Here is a 15,207-nt window from a genome sequence, read left to right as displayed (position 1 = left end):
GGACTATATTTGACCCTGTAACTCTCCAAGACAACATAAAACCTGTACATGGGGGGTACTGTTTTACTCGGGAGACTTCGCTGAACTCAAATATTAGTGTTTCAAATTGGTAAATTGTATTACAACGATGATATTTTAAGTAAAAGTGAAGTTTTTTGCATTTTTTACAAACGAACGGCACTTTTATGGACTATATTATTAAGTCTCCCGAGAATAACAGTACCCCCCATGTACAGGTTTCATGGTGTTTTGGAAAGTTAGAGAGTCACATATAAGGCTTGCATTTCATTTTTTTACATTTAAATTTGCCAGATTGGTTATGTTGCCTTTGAGAGCGTATGGAAGCCCAGGAATGAGAATTACCCCCATGATGGCATACCATTTGCAAAAGTAGACAACCCAAGGTATTGCAAGTGGGGTATGTCCAGTCTTTCTTAGTAGCCACTTAGTCACAAACACTGGCCAAATATTCGTTTTTGCTTTTTTAACACAAAAACAAATATGAACGCTAACTTTGGCCAGTGTTTGTGACTAAGTGGCTACTAAAAAAGACTAAACATACCCCACTTTCAATACCTTTGGTTGTCTACTTTTTAAAATGGTATGCCATTATGGGGGTAATTCTCATTGCTGGGCTACCACACCGTCTCAAAGGTAACATTACCAATCTGGCAAATTTCTATTTGAAAATGTAACGTTCTATATTTGACCCTGTAACTTTCCAAAACACCATAAAACCTGTTAATGGGGGATACTGTTGTACTTGTGAGACATCGCTGATTACAAATATGTGCATTTTTGTGCAGTAAAACCTAACAGTATTATGACATTCACAGCTAAAATGTCAGACGGAAATACAAATTTAAAAAAAAATCTTATTTTCTCAATTTTTTTTTAATTTTATTCATAATGAATTATGTTCCATATATGAATAGTTAATGCTAAATTAAAGCCCTGTTTCTCCTGAACAAAATGATATATAATAAGTGTGGGTGTATATAATTTGAAAGAGGGGAACTACGGTTGAACAGACATGTAGCGCAAATTCTAGTTTTTGTTTACGTTTTGTTTTGTTCACAACTTGTACATTTGGCTCAGTCCTTAAGGGGTTAATAAGTGAGTGCACTGGTTTGTATATTTTGTATTTTGGTCCCAGTAGCACCCTGTAATATATGCATGTTTAGGTGAGTGCAGCCCTCCTGACTTTGTTTATTACCTCATATACAGAGATAATATCAGTAACACATACTGAGGCTGTGTGATAACCAACCTATGAAAGATCTTCACACCAGTTCATCCAGAGGATATCATGGTCTCATATGCTGATTTAAAGAAGCAGGAAGATCCAAACAATATATTAAAGGGACACTGTAGGCACCCAGACCACTTCTGCCCATTGGAGTGGTCTGGGTGCCAACTCCCACTACCCTTAACCCTGCAAGTGTAATTATTGCAGTTTTTTATAAACTGCAATAATTACCTTGCAGGGTTAAGTCCTCCCCTAGTGGCTGTCTATTAGACAGCCACTAGAGGGAACTTCCTGCTCTATAGCACAGGTTTTCTGTGCTAGAGCGTTGCTGGACGTCCTCACGCTGTGTGAGGACCTCCAGCGTTGCTCAATTCCCCATAGGAAAACATTGAAAACCTTTTTCAATGCTTTCCTATGGGGTGCGCTAATGCGCATGCGCGGCATTGCCGCGCATGCGCATTAGGTCTCCTCGGCCGGTGGGCGGGATCAGTCTCGCCCACCGGCCGACGTAGGCAGAAGGTGGAGCGGCGGGGGAGGAGCAGGCAGCGACGTGGGACATGTCGCTGCCTCAGGTAAGTCACTGAAGGGGTTTTACCCCTTCAGCAACAGGGGATTGGGGGTTGGGAGGGAGAGGAATCCTGCAGTGCCAGGAAAACGGATTGTTTTCCTGGCACTGGAGATTCCCTTTAACTTCAACTCTGGAAAAACTGCATATGTGCTACAAAGCACATATAACAGCAATCATTGACTCATGCCTTGATAGGAACAAGTGTCTGCATGGACTATGCGTCAGTTTTTAAAACCCATGACATATACATTTGTGTAATTCAATCATTCAGTTAGGAAAGTTTTCTCTTACCATGTGTCTTCATGGTCTTTAGGACTGTGGTGTTCAGGCAGACTTTATAGAGCCAGGATATCATTATCAGCACTCTTTTGTAACATGCATCCTTGCATTATCCGTTTTATTTTGCACAATGCATCCTTGCATTATCCACACTCTTTTGGAACATGCATTATTGCAATTATAAACTTACCTAAATGCTCACCACACAAACCTCCTAAACGTGACCTATTTTTTAGAAGGAAGCCTAATGTAAGCAACTGGGAGGAACTGAAAGAAAAGAAACCCAGGTGCCTATACTAAACAGCCATAGAGACAGATGAACAGCTGCAAATGGGGATTTGAACATCTGACAGCCTAAACTGCAAATAGGGATTTGAACATAAGACAGCCTAAACTGTTTAAACTGAAGGCTTCTATCTGTACCCCATATGCCATTCATCATCACCAGTGGGGGAAGGTTTAAAACAAATCCTGGTTATTGTGGAATACATCGAAGAGGCATACCCAGGTGGTCACCTTATAGAAATGCTGATTACTGGGTCTTCAGGTAAAACAGGAATAGCCCCAGCTTGGCCTCTTGTATGCAGTGGACCTTTTTCATCCCCTGAGGGAGGGAGTTGGGTCAAACCCCCGGTCACTGAAGGAGGTACCCAGGCTGGCAACTCATAGGAATGTGCTGTTGCTGGATCTTCAGGGATTAGAGGATGAACCCTAGCTGGGCCTCATGTAAGCAGGGGACTATATTCATCCACTGAGGGAGAGAGTTGGGTCAGACCCCCAGACACTAAAGGGTTTACCCAGACTGGCACCTAATAGAGATGTGCTGTTGCTGGGTCTTCAGGGTTAAGAGGCTGAACACTGGCATGACTGCAGTGTACCGCTTTCATCCCCTGATGGAGAGATTGGGTCCAACACCTGGTCATTGAAGATGGTACCCAGGCTGGTAAACTCATAGAGATGTGCTGTTGTTGGGTCTTCAGGGCTTAGAGGCTGAACCCTGGCAGGGCCAGAAAAATATTGGCCTGGTGAGAGCTAACCCATGAGTAAATGCTGCCATGATTGATCAGGAAACATATATATCGGTCTATGTATGTGTAGGTACATATATTGGTACTTGTGTGTGGATGTACATAAATTTGGGCATTAGGTTGTATTTATATGTATATTATTGTATTTAATTGTGTATATTGTGTATACTTGTGCATATATACTACTTATGTATATGTACATGTGTGTGTCTGTGTATGCTGGATTTAGGCCTTCATGCATATCCTGTAACTCTTGGATGGGAATTCGTGCATGTTTATATATGTCATTATTTTGTTTTTCCTCTCCCCTTCTTGCACCATCTTTTGCACTGCTTGCTTGTTTTGTTTTGACATATAGTGGGGGCCCCAGGGCAATTTTCGCACCGGGGCCCCATGGTTTCTAGTTACGACTCTGCCTGTATCACGGCTCAACTGTAGATTCTATGTGTCATCTTGCTCAGAAATGCTTTAGACTTGAGAAAGGGAGGTTCTCCCAAAAGCTTGTTGTGGCGAAACCGACCTCTCCACTGGGCCCTGGAGAAGCCTGTTTGCCCGCCTCCTACCTGCTGACTATGGCCCCTGGATTATTTGGGGCATATTGTATTTTATTGTGCGACTGCTGGCCCTTTAAGCACAGTGAATGGTATTTTATTGTACTGCTGCTGACCCTTTAAGAACCGTCTGGGGACATCTTGTAACTTTGGTGAACAATGCTCCTTTAAGACTATGTCCCCAGACCTGTAAAATAACTTGCCCCTGGCTCTCTCCCACTTGGTTCAGTAAATAGGGCTTACTGAACCAAGTACCACACAGGCGGACCACCCAGAAGTTAAAGTATGCAGGCAATTTACCTCCCAGGCTGTGAGGTTACTGCAGGTTAATTGCACGTGGCGACGGCCATCTTTGTTCAGTCGAATGCGGTCAGATTCTGTGGAACTGAAATCGGCTACACATTTTACCAAACACCGCTGACCCTTACCTTCCAAATGGGACTTAGTCGTTTTTCGGCATGAAATTGACCGACCGCACAGCCCAAATCTATGGAACTGTTTTGGGCAGGAAATTGTGCTTGCGGTCGGTCATAAAGGGACCTCCAGCTAACTTTTGATCCACTGGGGGGATTTGGCTGATTTTTGGAAGGGTTTATGTTTAAAGTGTGCTGATTCCAAATATGTAATTGTTATGAAGATTAGATGTATGGTTTTAAAGTTATAGCACATGTATAAAAACTGTATTTTCCCTGGCTGTAATAATTATGTTAACTGGTTATCTGAGGGGAGGGAACCTGTGGGTTGTAACCATTATGCTATTGGTTGTTTTGTCCCTCCCTGTGGGCGGTCCTGTATTCTCAACACTTGTAATAAAAGCCAGGCTGGATGAGCCAGTCGAGAGTTCCTGTTTAACCCTCAAAGTGAAGTGTCGTCTCATTATTGGGGGAGGATTTATTGCATGCTGTTCCAGTTTGACTGCTAGGATTGAAAACCTATTCATATGGTTCCTATTCAACTGTCTACAGCATTCAGAGGCTTGAGAGGATTCATATGCTTCTCCAATACGGTGATTGTGGTGTCTGCCAGAGTGCTTGGAGTCCTCAGGAAGCGCTAGGAGCATCCATTAACGGAGGTACCCAGTCGGGGTGCCAGTCGATCCGTTACACTTGTCATTAAAAAAATTGTCAGTCCAATAAAAAAGGTATCACAAGATACGAATTTGATCTGTTTTTTTTACATCAATATATATTAGACATGTGCAATTCGTTTTGTTCCAAATGTCAGTTCGGAAGAATTTCGGGCAATTCGGACATTCGGATACTTCCGAATGTCCAAATAGCTGAATTGACGAATTTCCAAAGTGCCGAATTTCGAATTTGCTGAATTGCCGAAGTACTAATATACCCAGTGGAAGAATGTGTTATACTGTATACCAGTTTAAATAAAAAGTATACAAACATAGCCAGGATTTAGCTGTAAGCATTTGCAACACTTACAATAATCAAGTAACACACATTCATATAAAATGTAAGTTACTTGGCCAGTCAATGTAATAACAGGAATGTATAAGTAGATAACTCCCTAATTCCCACGCTCCGGCCTGCTCACTGTTTACTAGACATGCCGCTACTCGCGGTATAGCGAGTAGGGGCAGAATTTACTAATGCTAAGTAATCTTTACTTAGTATTAGTAAATTTGACTGAAAAATCCATTTAGGTCTTTCAGCCTTTTGGTAGATGGCTCCCTAATACCGTGGGAATTAGGGAGTTATCTTCTAAGCGGCGGCAAGAGAACATAGCCGAAGTCCCGAAGTGCTAAAGTTCTGAAGTGCCGAATTTCAGAATGCCGAACCAAACCAAATATTTTGCCCATCCCAAATATTTTGCACATTCTACATATATATTTTCCAAAACACTATAACACCTTTACATGAGGGGTATTGTTATACTCGGGAGACTTCGCTGAACACAAATGTGAGTGTTTTAAACAGTAAAACATATCACAGCGATGATATTGTCAGTGAACGTGGCATTTTTTGCATTTTTCACATACAAACTGCACTTTCACTGATGTTATCATTGTTGTGATACGTTTTACTGTTACTAATATTTGTGTTCAGTGAAGTCTCCCGATTATAACAGTACCCCCCATGTACAGGTTTTATTGTGTTTTTGAATATTACAGAGTCAAATATAAGGCTTGATTTTCCATTTTTTCACATTGAAATTTGCCTGATTGGTTATGTTGCCTTTGAGAGTGTATGATAGCCCAGAAATGAGAATTACCCCCATGATGGCATACCATTTGCAAAAATAGACAACCCAAGGTATTGCAAATGGGGTATGTTCAGTCTTTTTTAGTAGCTACTTAGTCACAAACACTGGCCAAAGTTAGCGTTCATAATTGTTTTTTGTATTTTTAACACACAAACAATTATACATGCTAAGTTTGGCCAGTGTTTGTAACTAAGTGGCTACTAAAAAGACTGGACATACCCCATATTAAATACCCTGGATTGTCTACTTTAAAAAAAATCTGTACATGTGAGGTGTGATTCAGATATTTATGACAGATAACAGTGTTACAATGTCAGTATTGATAAATTTAAGAAAAATAAAATAAATATATAGAAATTCAGAGTATCCTTGCACTCACGCTTACAGCTGGTGTTGGCCGGGTGCTTGAAATCCAGGGAAAAGCATGTATTTGAAGATAGTGATCAGCACTCTCGGACTTTGAAAGATTAAAACTTACAGTTTATTGAATATCCATTAAAAGATCAACGTTTCAGTTTAAAAAAAAAGATCAACGTTTCAGTTTAAAAAATAAAAGATAATAATAATAAGCAAAGTCCAAATAAAGAGTCCAACTTGTATATCCTTACGTATGGTCTTTTTGTACGATGATAGGATCTTCAAATATGGTAATGTTTCCACTTACATGGAAGATAAAAGAAAGGGACAACCAATAGTGCAGTATGTATAGCTCAAATATGGACGTAAAAAATAATAATGATAGAGAACTCACATTTACAAGAGCTTATATCCAGCTCTAGGGTAAAGCGCGTACAGCGGTATAATCCCCGCTTATGGGATATGTAGTGGGTACCTCTCAGTCTCTGGTGTCCAATTCTCAGAAAAAAAGGAGACAGCTTGTTTTAAAGGGTTTTGAGGTATTCCTTTTTAAGGGTTGCTGCCTATAAGTTGACCAGCGCTGTCTCACTCTTTTATCTTTTCCATATATACTACTTGTACGTATAGCACTATAACTTTCCCAAAACTTTCACAGGTTATATTGTGTTCTTTAACAAGGTGTGATTTTACTCTTTATCCAATCAGATAGTTACACCTGGTCTTAATGTATAGAGAGGGTAGTAAAATTTGGGTGAGGAGTATGGACTTTTATGCTGTTATTAGCTAGATCAACAGTATGGACGGTGTTTAATTAGGACTGTACTGCTCTGACAATGTAAACAGCAGTAAGGGGCTAGGATTTAGGAAATAAGGTATAAAGTCCAAACTTGTAAACAACCAAAAAGCTTACTATGGACCTTTGAAACTTAGTCTAGGGGTTTATTCACCAACATATTAAATATCAAAAAGCATAAACATAATAACATTCCAACAATCAGTTAAGATGAAAATAGTTAACCCCAGTCTATAGCTGGGATGGTGGAGGGCGTTGTATGGAACATGCACAGCCCAGAATATGTAAAGTAAATGAAATAATTATGAAACATAGGGAAGTGCTGTGATGACCTCTTATAATTATTGTACACACTGAATATTTGAAACTCACTCAAAGCCAAGGGAGAAATTGTGCATTATCTATTAAATAAAAAATATATAATTTTGTTTGATATTACAGCTATACCATTTTATGCAATATTGGTCAAATCAAAGTAATATTAAAATTGAATTCCAAAGTAAAAGCATAGATGACAGGGAATGTTTCTTTTTCAGCTATTTTTACCCTGAATTTGAAATTCACTTTGAATTTTCACTTCAGTGTTATTCACTTTTGTGTTATTCTATTCAATTACCTGTTTTTCAATAGTCCTAACTTTGATTTTATATCTGTCTGCAGTATTCACCCTGACTCCCTTCTCTCTCTGTCATTTCAGGTGTTGTGCTAGGAGGATCTGGCGATAAGTCTATCCGCTTCCGACCAACTTTGATTTTCAAAGAGCATCATGCACACTTATTTTTGAATATCTTTAATGACATCCTTGCGAATTTCAAGTAGAAGATAATTGTTTCAGCTGCTCTAGTCCAATTAATTAAGGGACTACTAATTTATAGGTCTAACATTATGGGTGAAACAGAAGACATAAAAGAGCAGCTTCAATGTGCCATACTATATATTTTCATAAGAAAACAAAATATTAAAGCTATTTGTGTTGAGGAATATTGTAAAGCATACATTTAAGAATCATTCAATACATAATAGATTTGTCCAATTATCAAAAAAATAAGCAAGATTAACAGAAATGTTCATTGTCTGCCTTTCCATTGTTTTAAGCTATTGGCATTCCAGTTTAACATGATTTAGTTCAAGATTATCAAACTTGTGAAAAGTGTTATTGCATTTAATATGTTGGATAAAATATTAAACTGACCTGATCTTCATAAATAGATTCATGTAGAGTGAAAAACATTTGAGAGTGTTTAGTGGTGTTGGTACATAGACCCAAGGCAGTGCATGTTGATGGAATTTTCCTTGGTCCAGACATACTTTTGTGTTATTCTTTTCAATTAACTGTTTTTCAGTAGTCCTAACTTTGCTTTTAGGGTCACAAGAATATGTTGTTTGTGACACTCATAACATATGTTCAGTACAGTAACCATACAATTAGATAGAACAAACTAAATAGTTTTTCCCTTCAGATTAGAGGCAGTGCTTTACGACTGGGATTTCATCTCCCAAACTTTTCAAGAACCTCCCCCAATTAACCTTTGGCCTTATAAATTGCTTCCTACCCAAGACAACCCCAGTTCTTTGCCTGCCTCCGGCAGAGGAGGGTGTCAGGTTCAGGTTTTCTCCCTAGAAATATGGTGAGAGGGCTGAGGCTCTGGAGGCTCTACTTCTTTTAAATACATTTTTCAGAGATCAGCCAGGGTTAACACACCAGACGGCTGTATCTCCCCGGGTTGTATTAATTACGTCTATACCGAGCCAGGTGCCGGGCAGACAATGGTGAGCATTTGGGCACTAGTTGGGAAGTCCTGGCGGTGGAACACTCATACAGGTTATTTTTATTTCCACTGTGGAATCTCGAAATGCAGGACATGCATAATGCGATTTAAAATTCAGGCGCCAATATCTTTATTTTTTTTTTCTCCGGGGTCAAGATATTGGTTTCCAGGACTTAAAGAGGCTGTTTACCCAGCAGCAACTAACTGTTGCCAGGTGCACTCAGAATCTGTTGCAAGTTTGTTCTCACCAACCTCCAACACACTCTGAGGACATTTAAGGTAAGCCTTTTTGCTTTATCTTAAATGACTCTAGCCTGAATAAGTTAATTGTCTGTGCTGCAAGGTGGATAAGCTAAAAAAGCGCAAATGTTTCTAAGTAGGTGAGTTTTTAAAGGACCACTATAGTGCCAGGAAAACATACTCGTTTTCCTGGCACTATAGTGCCCTGAGGGTGCCCCCACCCTCAGGGTCCACCTCCCGCCCGGCTCTGGAAAGGGGAAAAGGGGTAAAACGTACCTTTTTCCAGCGCTGGGCTGGGAGCTCTCTGCCTCCGATTATCCTCCGTTCGGCCCCGTCGGCTGAATGCGCACGCGCGGCAAGAGCTGCGTGCGCATTCAGCCGGTCGCATAGGAAAGCATTTACAATGCTTTCCTATGGACGCTTCCGTGCTTTCACTGTGATTTTCACAGTGAGAATCACGCAAGCGCCTCTAGCGGCTGTCAATGAGACAGCCACTCGAGGATTTGGGGGAAGGCTTAACCCAATTATAAACATAGCAGTTTCTCTGAAACTGCTATGTTTATAAAAAAAATGGGTTAACCCTAGCTGGACCTGGCACGCAGACCACTTCATTAAGCTGAAGTGGTCTGGGTGCCTAGAGTGGTCCTTTAACTTCTCATCTCTTAAAGATTATTACTAAAATCTTAAAACAAATAGGGCTTTGAAAGGGTAAGCACTTAGTAGATTGGGTCCAAAATAGATTATTCTTTGAGTAAAGCCTATAAAAGGTATTAGCAAATACTTTTCCATAATTCTATTGGGAAAATTTAAGTTTCCTTTCTGGCTCAAAATCGCTGCTACACAGTGATTAGTTAATATGGGTTTCAATAATCACTAATTGCTGCAACAGGGTCTGCAATTAAAGTGAAGTGTTTGGTGGAATATATTCACAAGAGCAAGATCTGTATGACTATTGGAGGATTATCCTCGGTATGTTTTGCTTAGGAGGCTGATATTTAAAATCTGGTTTTGGTTAAGTTAATATACTGTTGTAGCAGATGGATTATTTAAATGCCAGGATCCTAGCCGCAGTGTTTATTTTCTTAAACATGCAATAGGCTTTTAGTAATTGCTGTAGACAAAGCTCTGCAATTAGCATTCTCACCACCTCAACTAGTTTCACCTGATATCAGTTTCTAAAAAGGCAGTCTGTTTTTCAGCTGGGGCAGACCTTTTCCTGTGCTTCACTCCATGGTTGCACATTTTATGTTTTATCTTAAATTCCAAGTCCTATGTTGTCAGATAGGTTTGAGCTAACTTACTGTTGTAATGGAACTTTTAAGAAAATGCTTCCTAATTTTGGTTCCTGCAGAGTTTGCATCAAACAGGTTTTAAATGCAGTTGCAGCTATTCTGTCTGCTCTAGCCTCTGCTTCCCAAATACGGCTAAGGAAAGCCTCTATCAGGTAAGGCTGTTGGTTGGAATTGCAATTTTAAAGAATTACTTCTGCTATTGATTCTGTCAGTCTGCATCAAACAGGTTTTGAAATGCAGTTTGCAGATATTTTTTCTGCTCTAGCCTCTGCTTCCCAATTACGGCTAAGGAAGGCCTGGATCATGGGTATTGTCTTATGCTGACTGTATATCTATGTAATCAGTCTCGCTTCCGCCAATAAAGATGGTAACCTGTATGAACTAGTCTTCATGGAAAATTATTTCTTCCTCATGTTACTGGGCTTGAAGCAAGTTCTAGTACAGCTGCAAGCCTATTGATCAAGGTGTAGTTCCACCACGTTCAATTTGTTCCCTGCAAATAGATACGATATGACTGGGATGGTTTACTGCCTAGGTTTGTCTGCAGTTTTCTTTTAAGAAAATGCTTATGGCAATTGCCGCTTGAGATTCTCCCACTATGCAAAATTTTACCATCCATAAATTTGTTGAATCTCTACAATACTAAGGAATCAAGGGCACCTAATACATTTTTTGTACACCAGCCCCTAAAGGTTAGGGTGTTTCTACAGCATACAGGTGGATGCTAATCAATCTTCTGATAAAGAATTCCCTTTTCAAGAAGTGTGCAGTTCTGGTGTTTGTCAAGGAACAGTTCAGGTGTAAATATTTTGACAAGGGTTTTTGAGTCTCAGAGAATGGTAATTCCCTGAAGAAAAAAAATGTGGTTCTCTCTGTCCTTATCACCTGAAATCTCTCTTCTACTTCAGTAGACAAGATACTAGGGAAATAATATTGGTTCCCGTCTTGTAAGAACCTGCTTGTTCTCTTTAGCTTCTTTAGGCATAGCACTGTTTACAGGTCCTTCAGTGGCCAGATACAGTTGCTAATAAGATTTTGCAGTAAAATCCTATACTTCGGTCATTCCTTTCTGAACCAGGCAGAAATGAAGGATGCCAGACAGTTCTTACTTTTTGTTCTAGTTCTCAAATCGATCGTTCAGAATTTTACGACTGATGCTTCAGGTCTCAGCTAGGTTCTCATAGGGTTGAAGGGAAATTAGCTGAGATAATTTGTAAAAACGTATCCAACTACATAGGACCGAAGGCTATCTGGCTAGCTCTCTTTGCATTTTAGATAAAGACCAGGTATTATCTTATCCAGATCTGGTCAGATAGTTCTACATCGGTAGCCATTATATACAAACAAGGTCATCTTGTTTGAAAAATCTTGATCCAGGATATGCTTGGGTTAGTTTTTCTTAGGTCTATTCACTTATGCATATAACTTAATATTCCTCTGTTTAGCTGTAGCATTGAGTAGTCAACATTTAATACAAAGCAGATTGGTTCATACTCCCTGATCTTCCCCCAAACTATAGGAAGAATTTGTCCATTTACGGAACTGGGACTTCTAGTTCAAACAGCATGAAATGTTTCATTGGACAAGCTTGGACAGACCAGTAAGTTTTGGTTTCCTTTTCTTTCTTGGGAATTCCAGTCTAACCTATAGTTTCCTCCTGGTTCCCTATTCCCCACGATCCTATAGGATGGAAAAGGTGAGAATGATAGTCTTCCTCCCTTGGTGGCAAGTAGCTGTTTCACCGTTCATCAAAATTTTTCCAGAGGAATCTTTGGGGACCTTAACTGTAAATAGGCATTCTCCAGGGTACCACTTCTCAAATTTGTTGTAATTCAAGCTGACGACCTGTTTTATGTATACGAGATACTGAAGGATAATGTTTTGTCTCAGGAAATTATTGACAATTTCTTTTACTATAATGGATCTTGTTCCAAGATTTATTCCAAATAGGGAAGGTGTTGTTTTTTTAAGATATTGGTTCATAGAAAAACAGGCATCTGCTTCCAAGTTTTAACCTCTTTTTATTTTTAATTTTTTTTTTTTTTTGGATGGGCTTTGCGGATGATTTAAAGCCACAGATCCTCAAGGTCAAATTTCGGTTATCAGTTGATTTTCAGAGGTTTGTCTCCAAATCACTAGTATCTGCTAGGCTCTTTCGTGGTTAGTTCCTATCTTCAGGGAATCTTTTCCGCATGGGATCTTCTTTTTGTTTTTTTTTACTCTGCTGATTTGAGTCTTCAATCTAGGTCTTTGGGGGTAGTCGCCCAAAATATTTTTGGGAAGAACTTCAAGTTTACGTTTTCAGTAGGAGAAAGTGGAGTTAAGTTGGATTCTTTAATTCTTCTCAATCTTCCATCTAACATTATTGTTCTAACTTTTCCCAACAGCGTTCTAGGGTCTTGGAATTCTAATTCCACTGCCTGGGCGTTTAGTTCTCATCTACGTTACCTTAAAGGTCTGCATTCGTTAGTTTTTCTCAACTAACACCTATCTCCATTGAAGCTCCTTAGATCAGTTATGTTCAGATCGGTTGCCTGAGGGCTTTTGCTATACATTCTCTTGATTTTCTAACCGCCACGAGGTGATCTCTTCACTCAATTTGGTCTGTTGATCTTGGAAGATACAACTTTGGTTGCAGGTTTTTTGCAGTGAGAATTGAGTCCCGCCCTAAGGGATTGCTTTTGGAGATCCCAGTCTTAAAGCACTGCCTCTAATCTGAAGGGAAAAACAATTTTTACTTACTGTAAATTTCTTTTTCCAGAAGATTAGAGGCAGTGCTGACTTCCCCCCCAAAATTTGTTCATAGTCTGAGTGGTACGGTTATTAGGCTTTTGTAATTTCTGGGAATGTCTTGGGTAGGAAGCAATTTATAAGGCCAAAGGTTAATTGGGGGAGGTTCTTGAAAAGTTTGGGAGATTGTCTGCCTGTTTTTTTTCCCTCCAGGGGATGAAATCCCAGTCGTAAAGCACTGCCTCTAATCTTCTGGAAAAAGAAATTTACGGTAAGTAAAAATTGTAGTTTTTTAAAATTTATTTATATTTACTGCGTACAATACAGAAAATAACCGTAAATATAATTACACTGTGAGAAATCAATAACAGGGATAGAAAATGGCACCTGCCTGTCCTTGGATAATGTGGTGCAGTTGGGCGAGACCTGTTGCAGGCAACAAGACAAACTATCCAGTATTGTACATTAGTAAACATATAGTTCTCGCCCGACATATGACAGTTATACTGGTAGAGGAAAGAAGGGAAAAAGGAAGAACAAGTAGAGATAACTAGTGCATAGGTTCCCAAGCAAGGAGACTAAGTCTCAGGTAGGATGACCAAAGATATGTGCAATAATAGGTACCAAGGTTTCCTGTATAGTACATGCAGCTAAATAATTGATAGATCTTGTGAGCTTTATGAGAAGCTTTGGTCTATAGCAGACAGGGTAACAGGCAAAAAAAGAGGGGGCAACGAAGTGAGAAGAACTACGGACAAGTTGGCAAAGAAGGAAGTAGAAGAGGGAGCAGTAAATGAGAGTGGAAAAAGTGTGCATATTATATGCTTGCTGTTTGTCATTGATGCAAATAGTGATAGACTATATAGCCTCCCAAATATCTGACCAATCACTTGTTTTATCTGGTGGCCCTAGATCCCTCTCCCACTCAGGAATGTAAGGTAACTGAATCAATGTAGAGTGTGTCATCAATGCTATATATAGTGTAGAAATATGCTGCAGGCTTTTAATCGGTATTTCTGTGCACATTTTTCCAAAGAAGGTTAGGGGAACAGTGCCTGCTTGTTTAACTATCAGAGAGAAGCCAAGATAGATAGTTGGAGGTATCAAAAATAGACAAACGCCATTAACTTGGATTAATCTGGTAAGTTTTGAAGGCAATTATTTAAAGGTGGATCAGTGTGTGTTAAAAAGGGTTCAGTCGGTTAGCCATTACCTATTACTATTTTAATGTATTAAGTAGATGCCAGGATCCTCATGGTCCTTGTCCCATTTAGGGTTATGTTTGGCACTAACATCAGGAGGTAACTTTGTGCCTTGGATGGTGGAATTGAAGACGGCACAAATATGTGACAATAGAAGTCTTGTCTTGTAATCTAGAGTCCTAAAACCATCTGGGCCTGGGCTTTTATGGGGTTTAAGCGAGCCCAGTGCTCTAGCTATCTATTCTTGTGTTTTTTCAGCTGCTGGTGTCTCTAAGGATAAGGAGATGAGCAGGTCTGCTAACTATTGGGCTGTGGGAGGGTGGGAATGCGGTATATCTGTTGGCCCACAAGGGAGTGGTTGTAAAGGGAAGTATAGTAGCTCTGATAAGTGTGTCCAATGACTGTTGGAGAGTCATTGGTCCTACTAGAACGTGTGCAGATCATAGTAATTTGCTTGGAATCTGCCTTACACTTAAAGAAATTTGTTAAGAGGGAGTCTGCTTTGTTTTCTTCTGAAAACTTTTCTGTTTCGACCTAAGCTTTTGCTGTATCCTGTGGGGATATTTATGGGATAATAATAGTAAACAGCTGAGAATTGCCCACTATTTCAATTCTCAGATCCCAAAGATCGTTATCGTGTAAGTGAAATGTATTCCATATAAATAAAATCACAATTTGTTATAAAAATAGATACAATTTATTGTGACAAATTAAATAATAATAATATGTAACATGCGTGATAATCAATGAATATTCAGCATAAAATGAGTATGCAATACAAATGTCAATACATTCCACTGGTTAACACAGTATAGAATCTACAACATTAGCTGTCAAGAGAAGATTTATGACGGTAGTTCACAGAAAGAAAGTGAAAGTTTCACACAGAGAAAGCTTCCAGCGAATAGCCATAAAAACTTTAGATGACAGTT

The 15,207-nt window shown here is 39.4% G+C and overlaps 1 protein-coding gene across 1 annotated transcript in view; it reads left to right on the top strand.

Moving 5' to 3' along the window:
- Positions 1-8,272, top strand: part of LOC134571702 (4-aminobutyrate aminotransferase, mitochondrial-like) — a 965,679-nt gene extending 957,407 nt beyond the window's left edge. Inside the window, exon 17 of the mRNA XM_063430224.1 lies at positions 7,740-8,272. Coding sequence (XP_063286294.1) covers positions 7,740-7,861 — 122 coding nt within the window. The 3' untranslated portion in view covers positions 7,862-8,272. The remainder of the gene's footprint in view (positions 1-7,739) is intronic.
- The last annotated feature ends 6,935 nt before the right edge of the window (positions 8,273-15,207 follow it).

This window comes from Pelobates fuscus, chromosome 8 (assembly GCF_036172605.1).
Source record: "Pelobates fuscus isolate aPelFus1 chromosome 8, aPelFus1.pri, whole genome shotgun sequence".
Taxonomy (NCBI): domain Eukaryota; kingdom Metazoa; phylum Chordata; class Amphibia; order Anura; family Pelobatidae; genus Pelobates; species Pelobates fuscus.
Note: the sequence above shows the minus strand (reverse complement) of the source record. Positions and strands in the feature narration are given on the sequence as shown.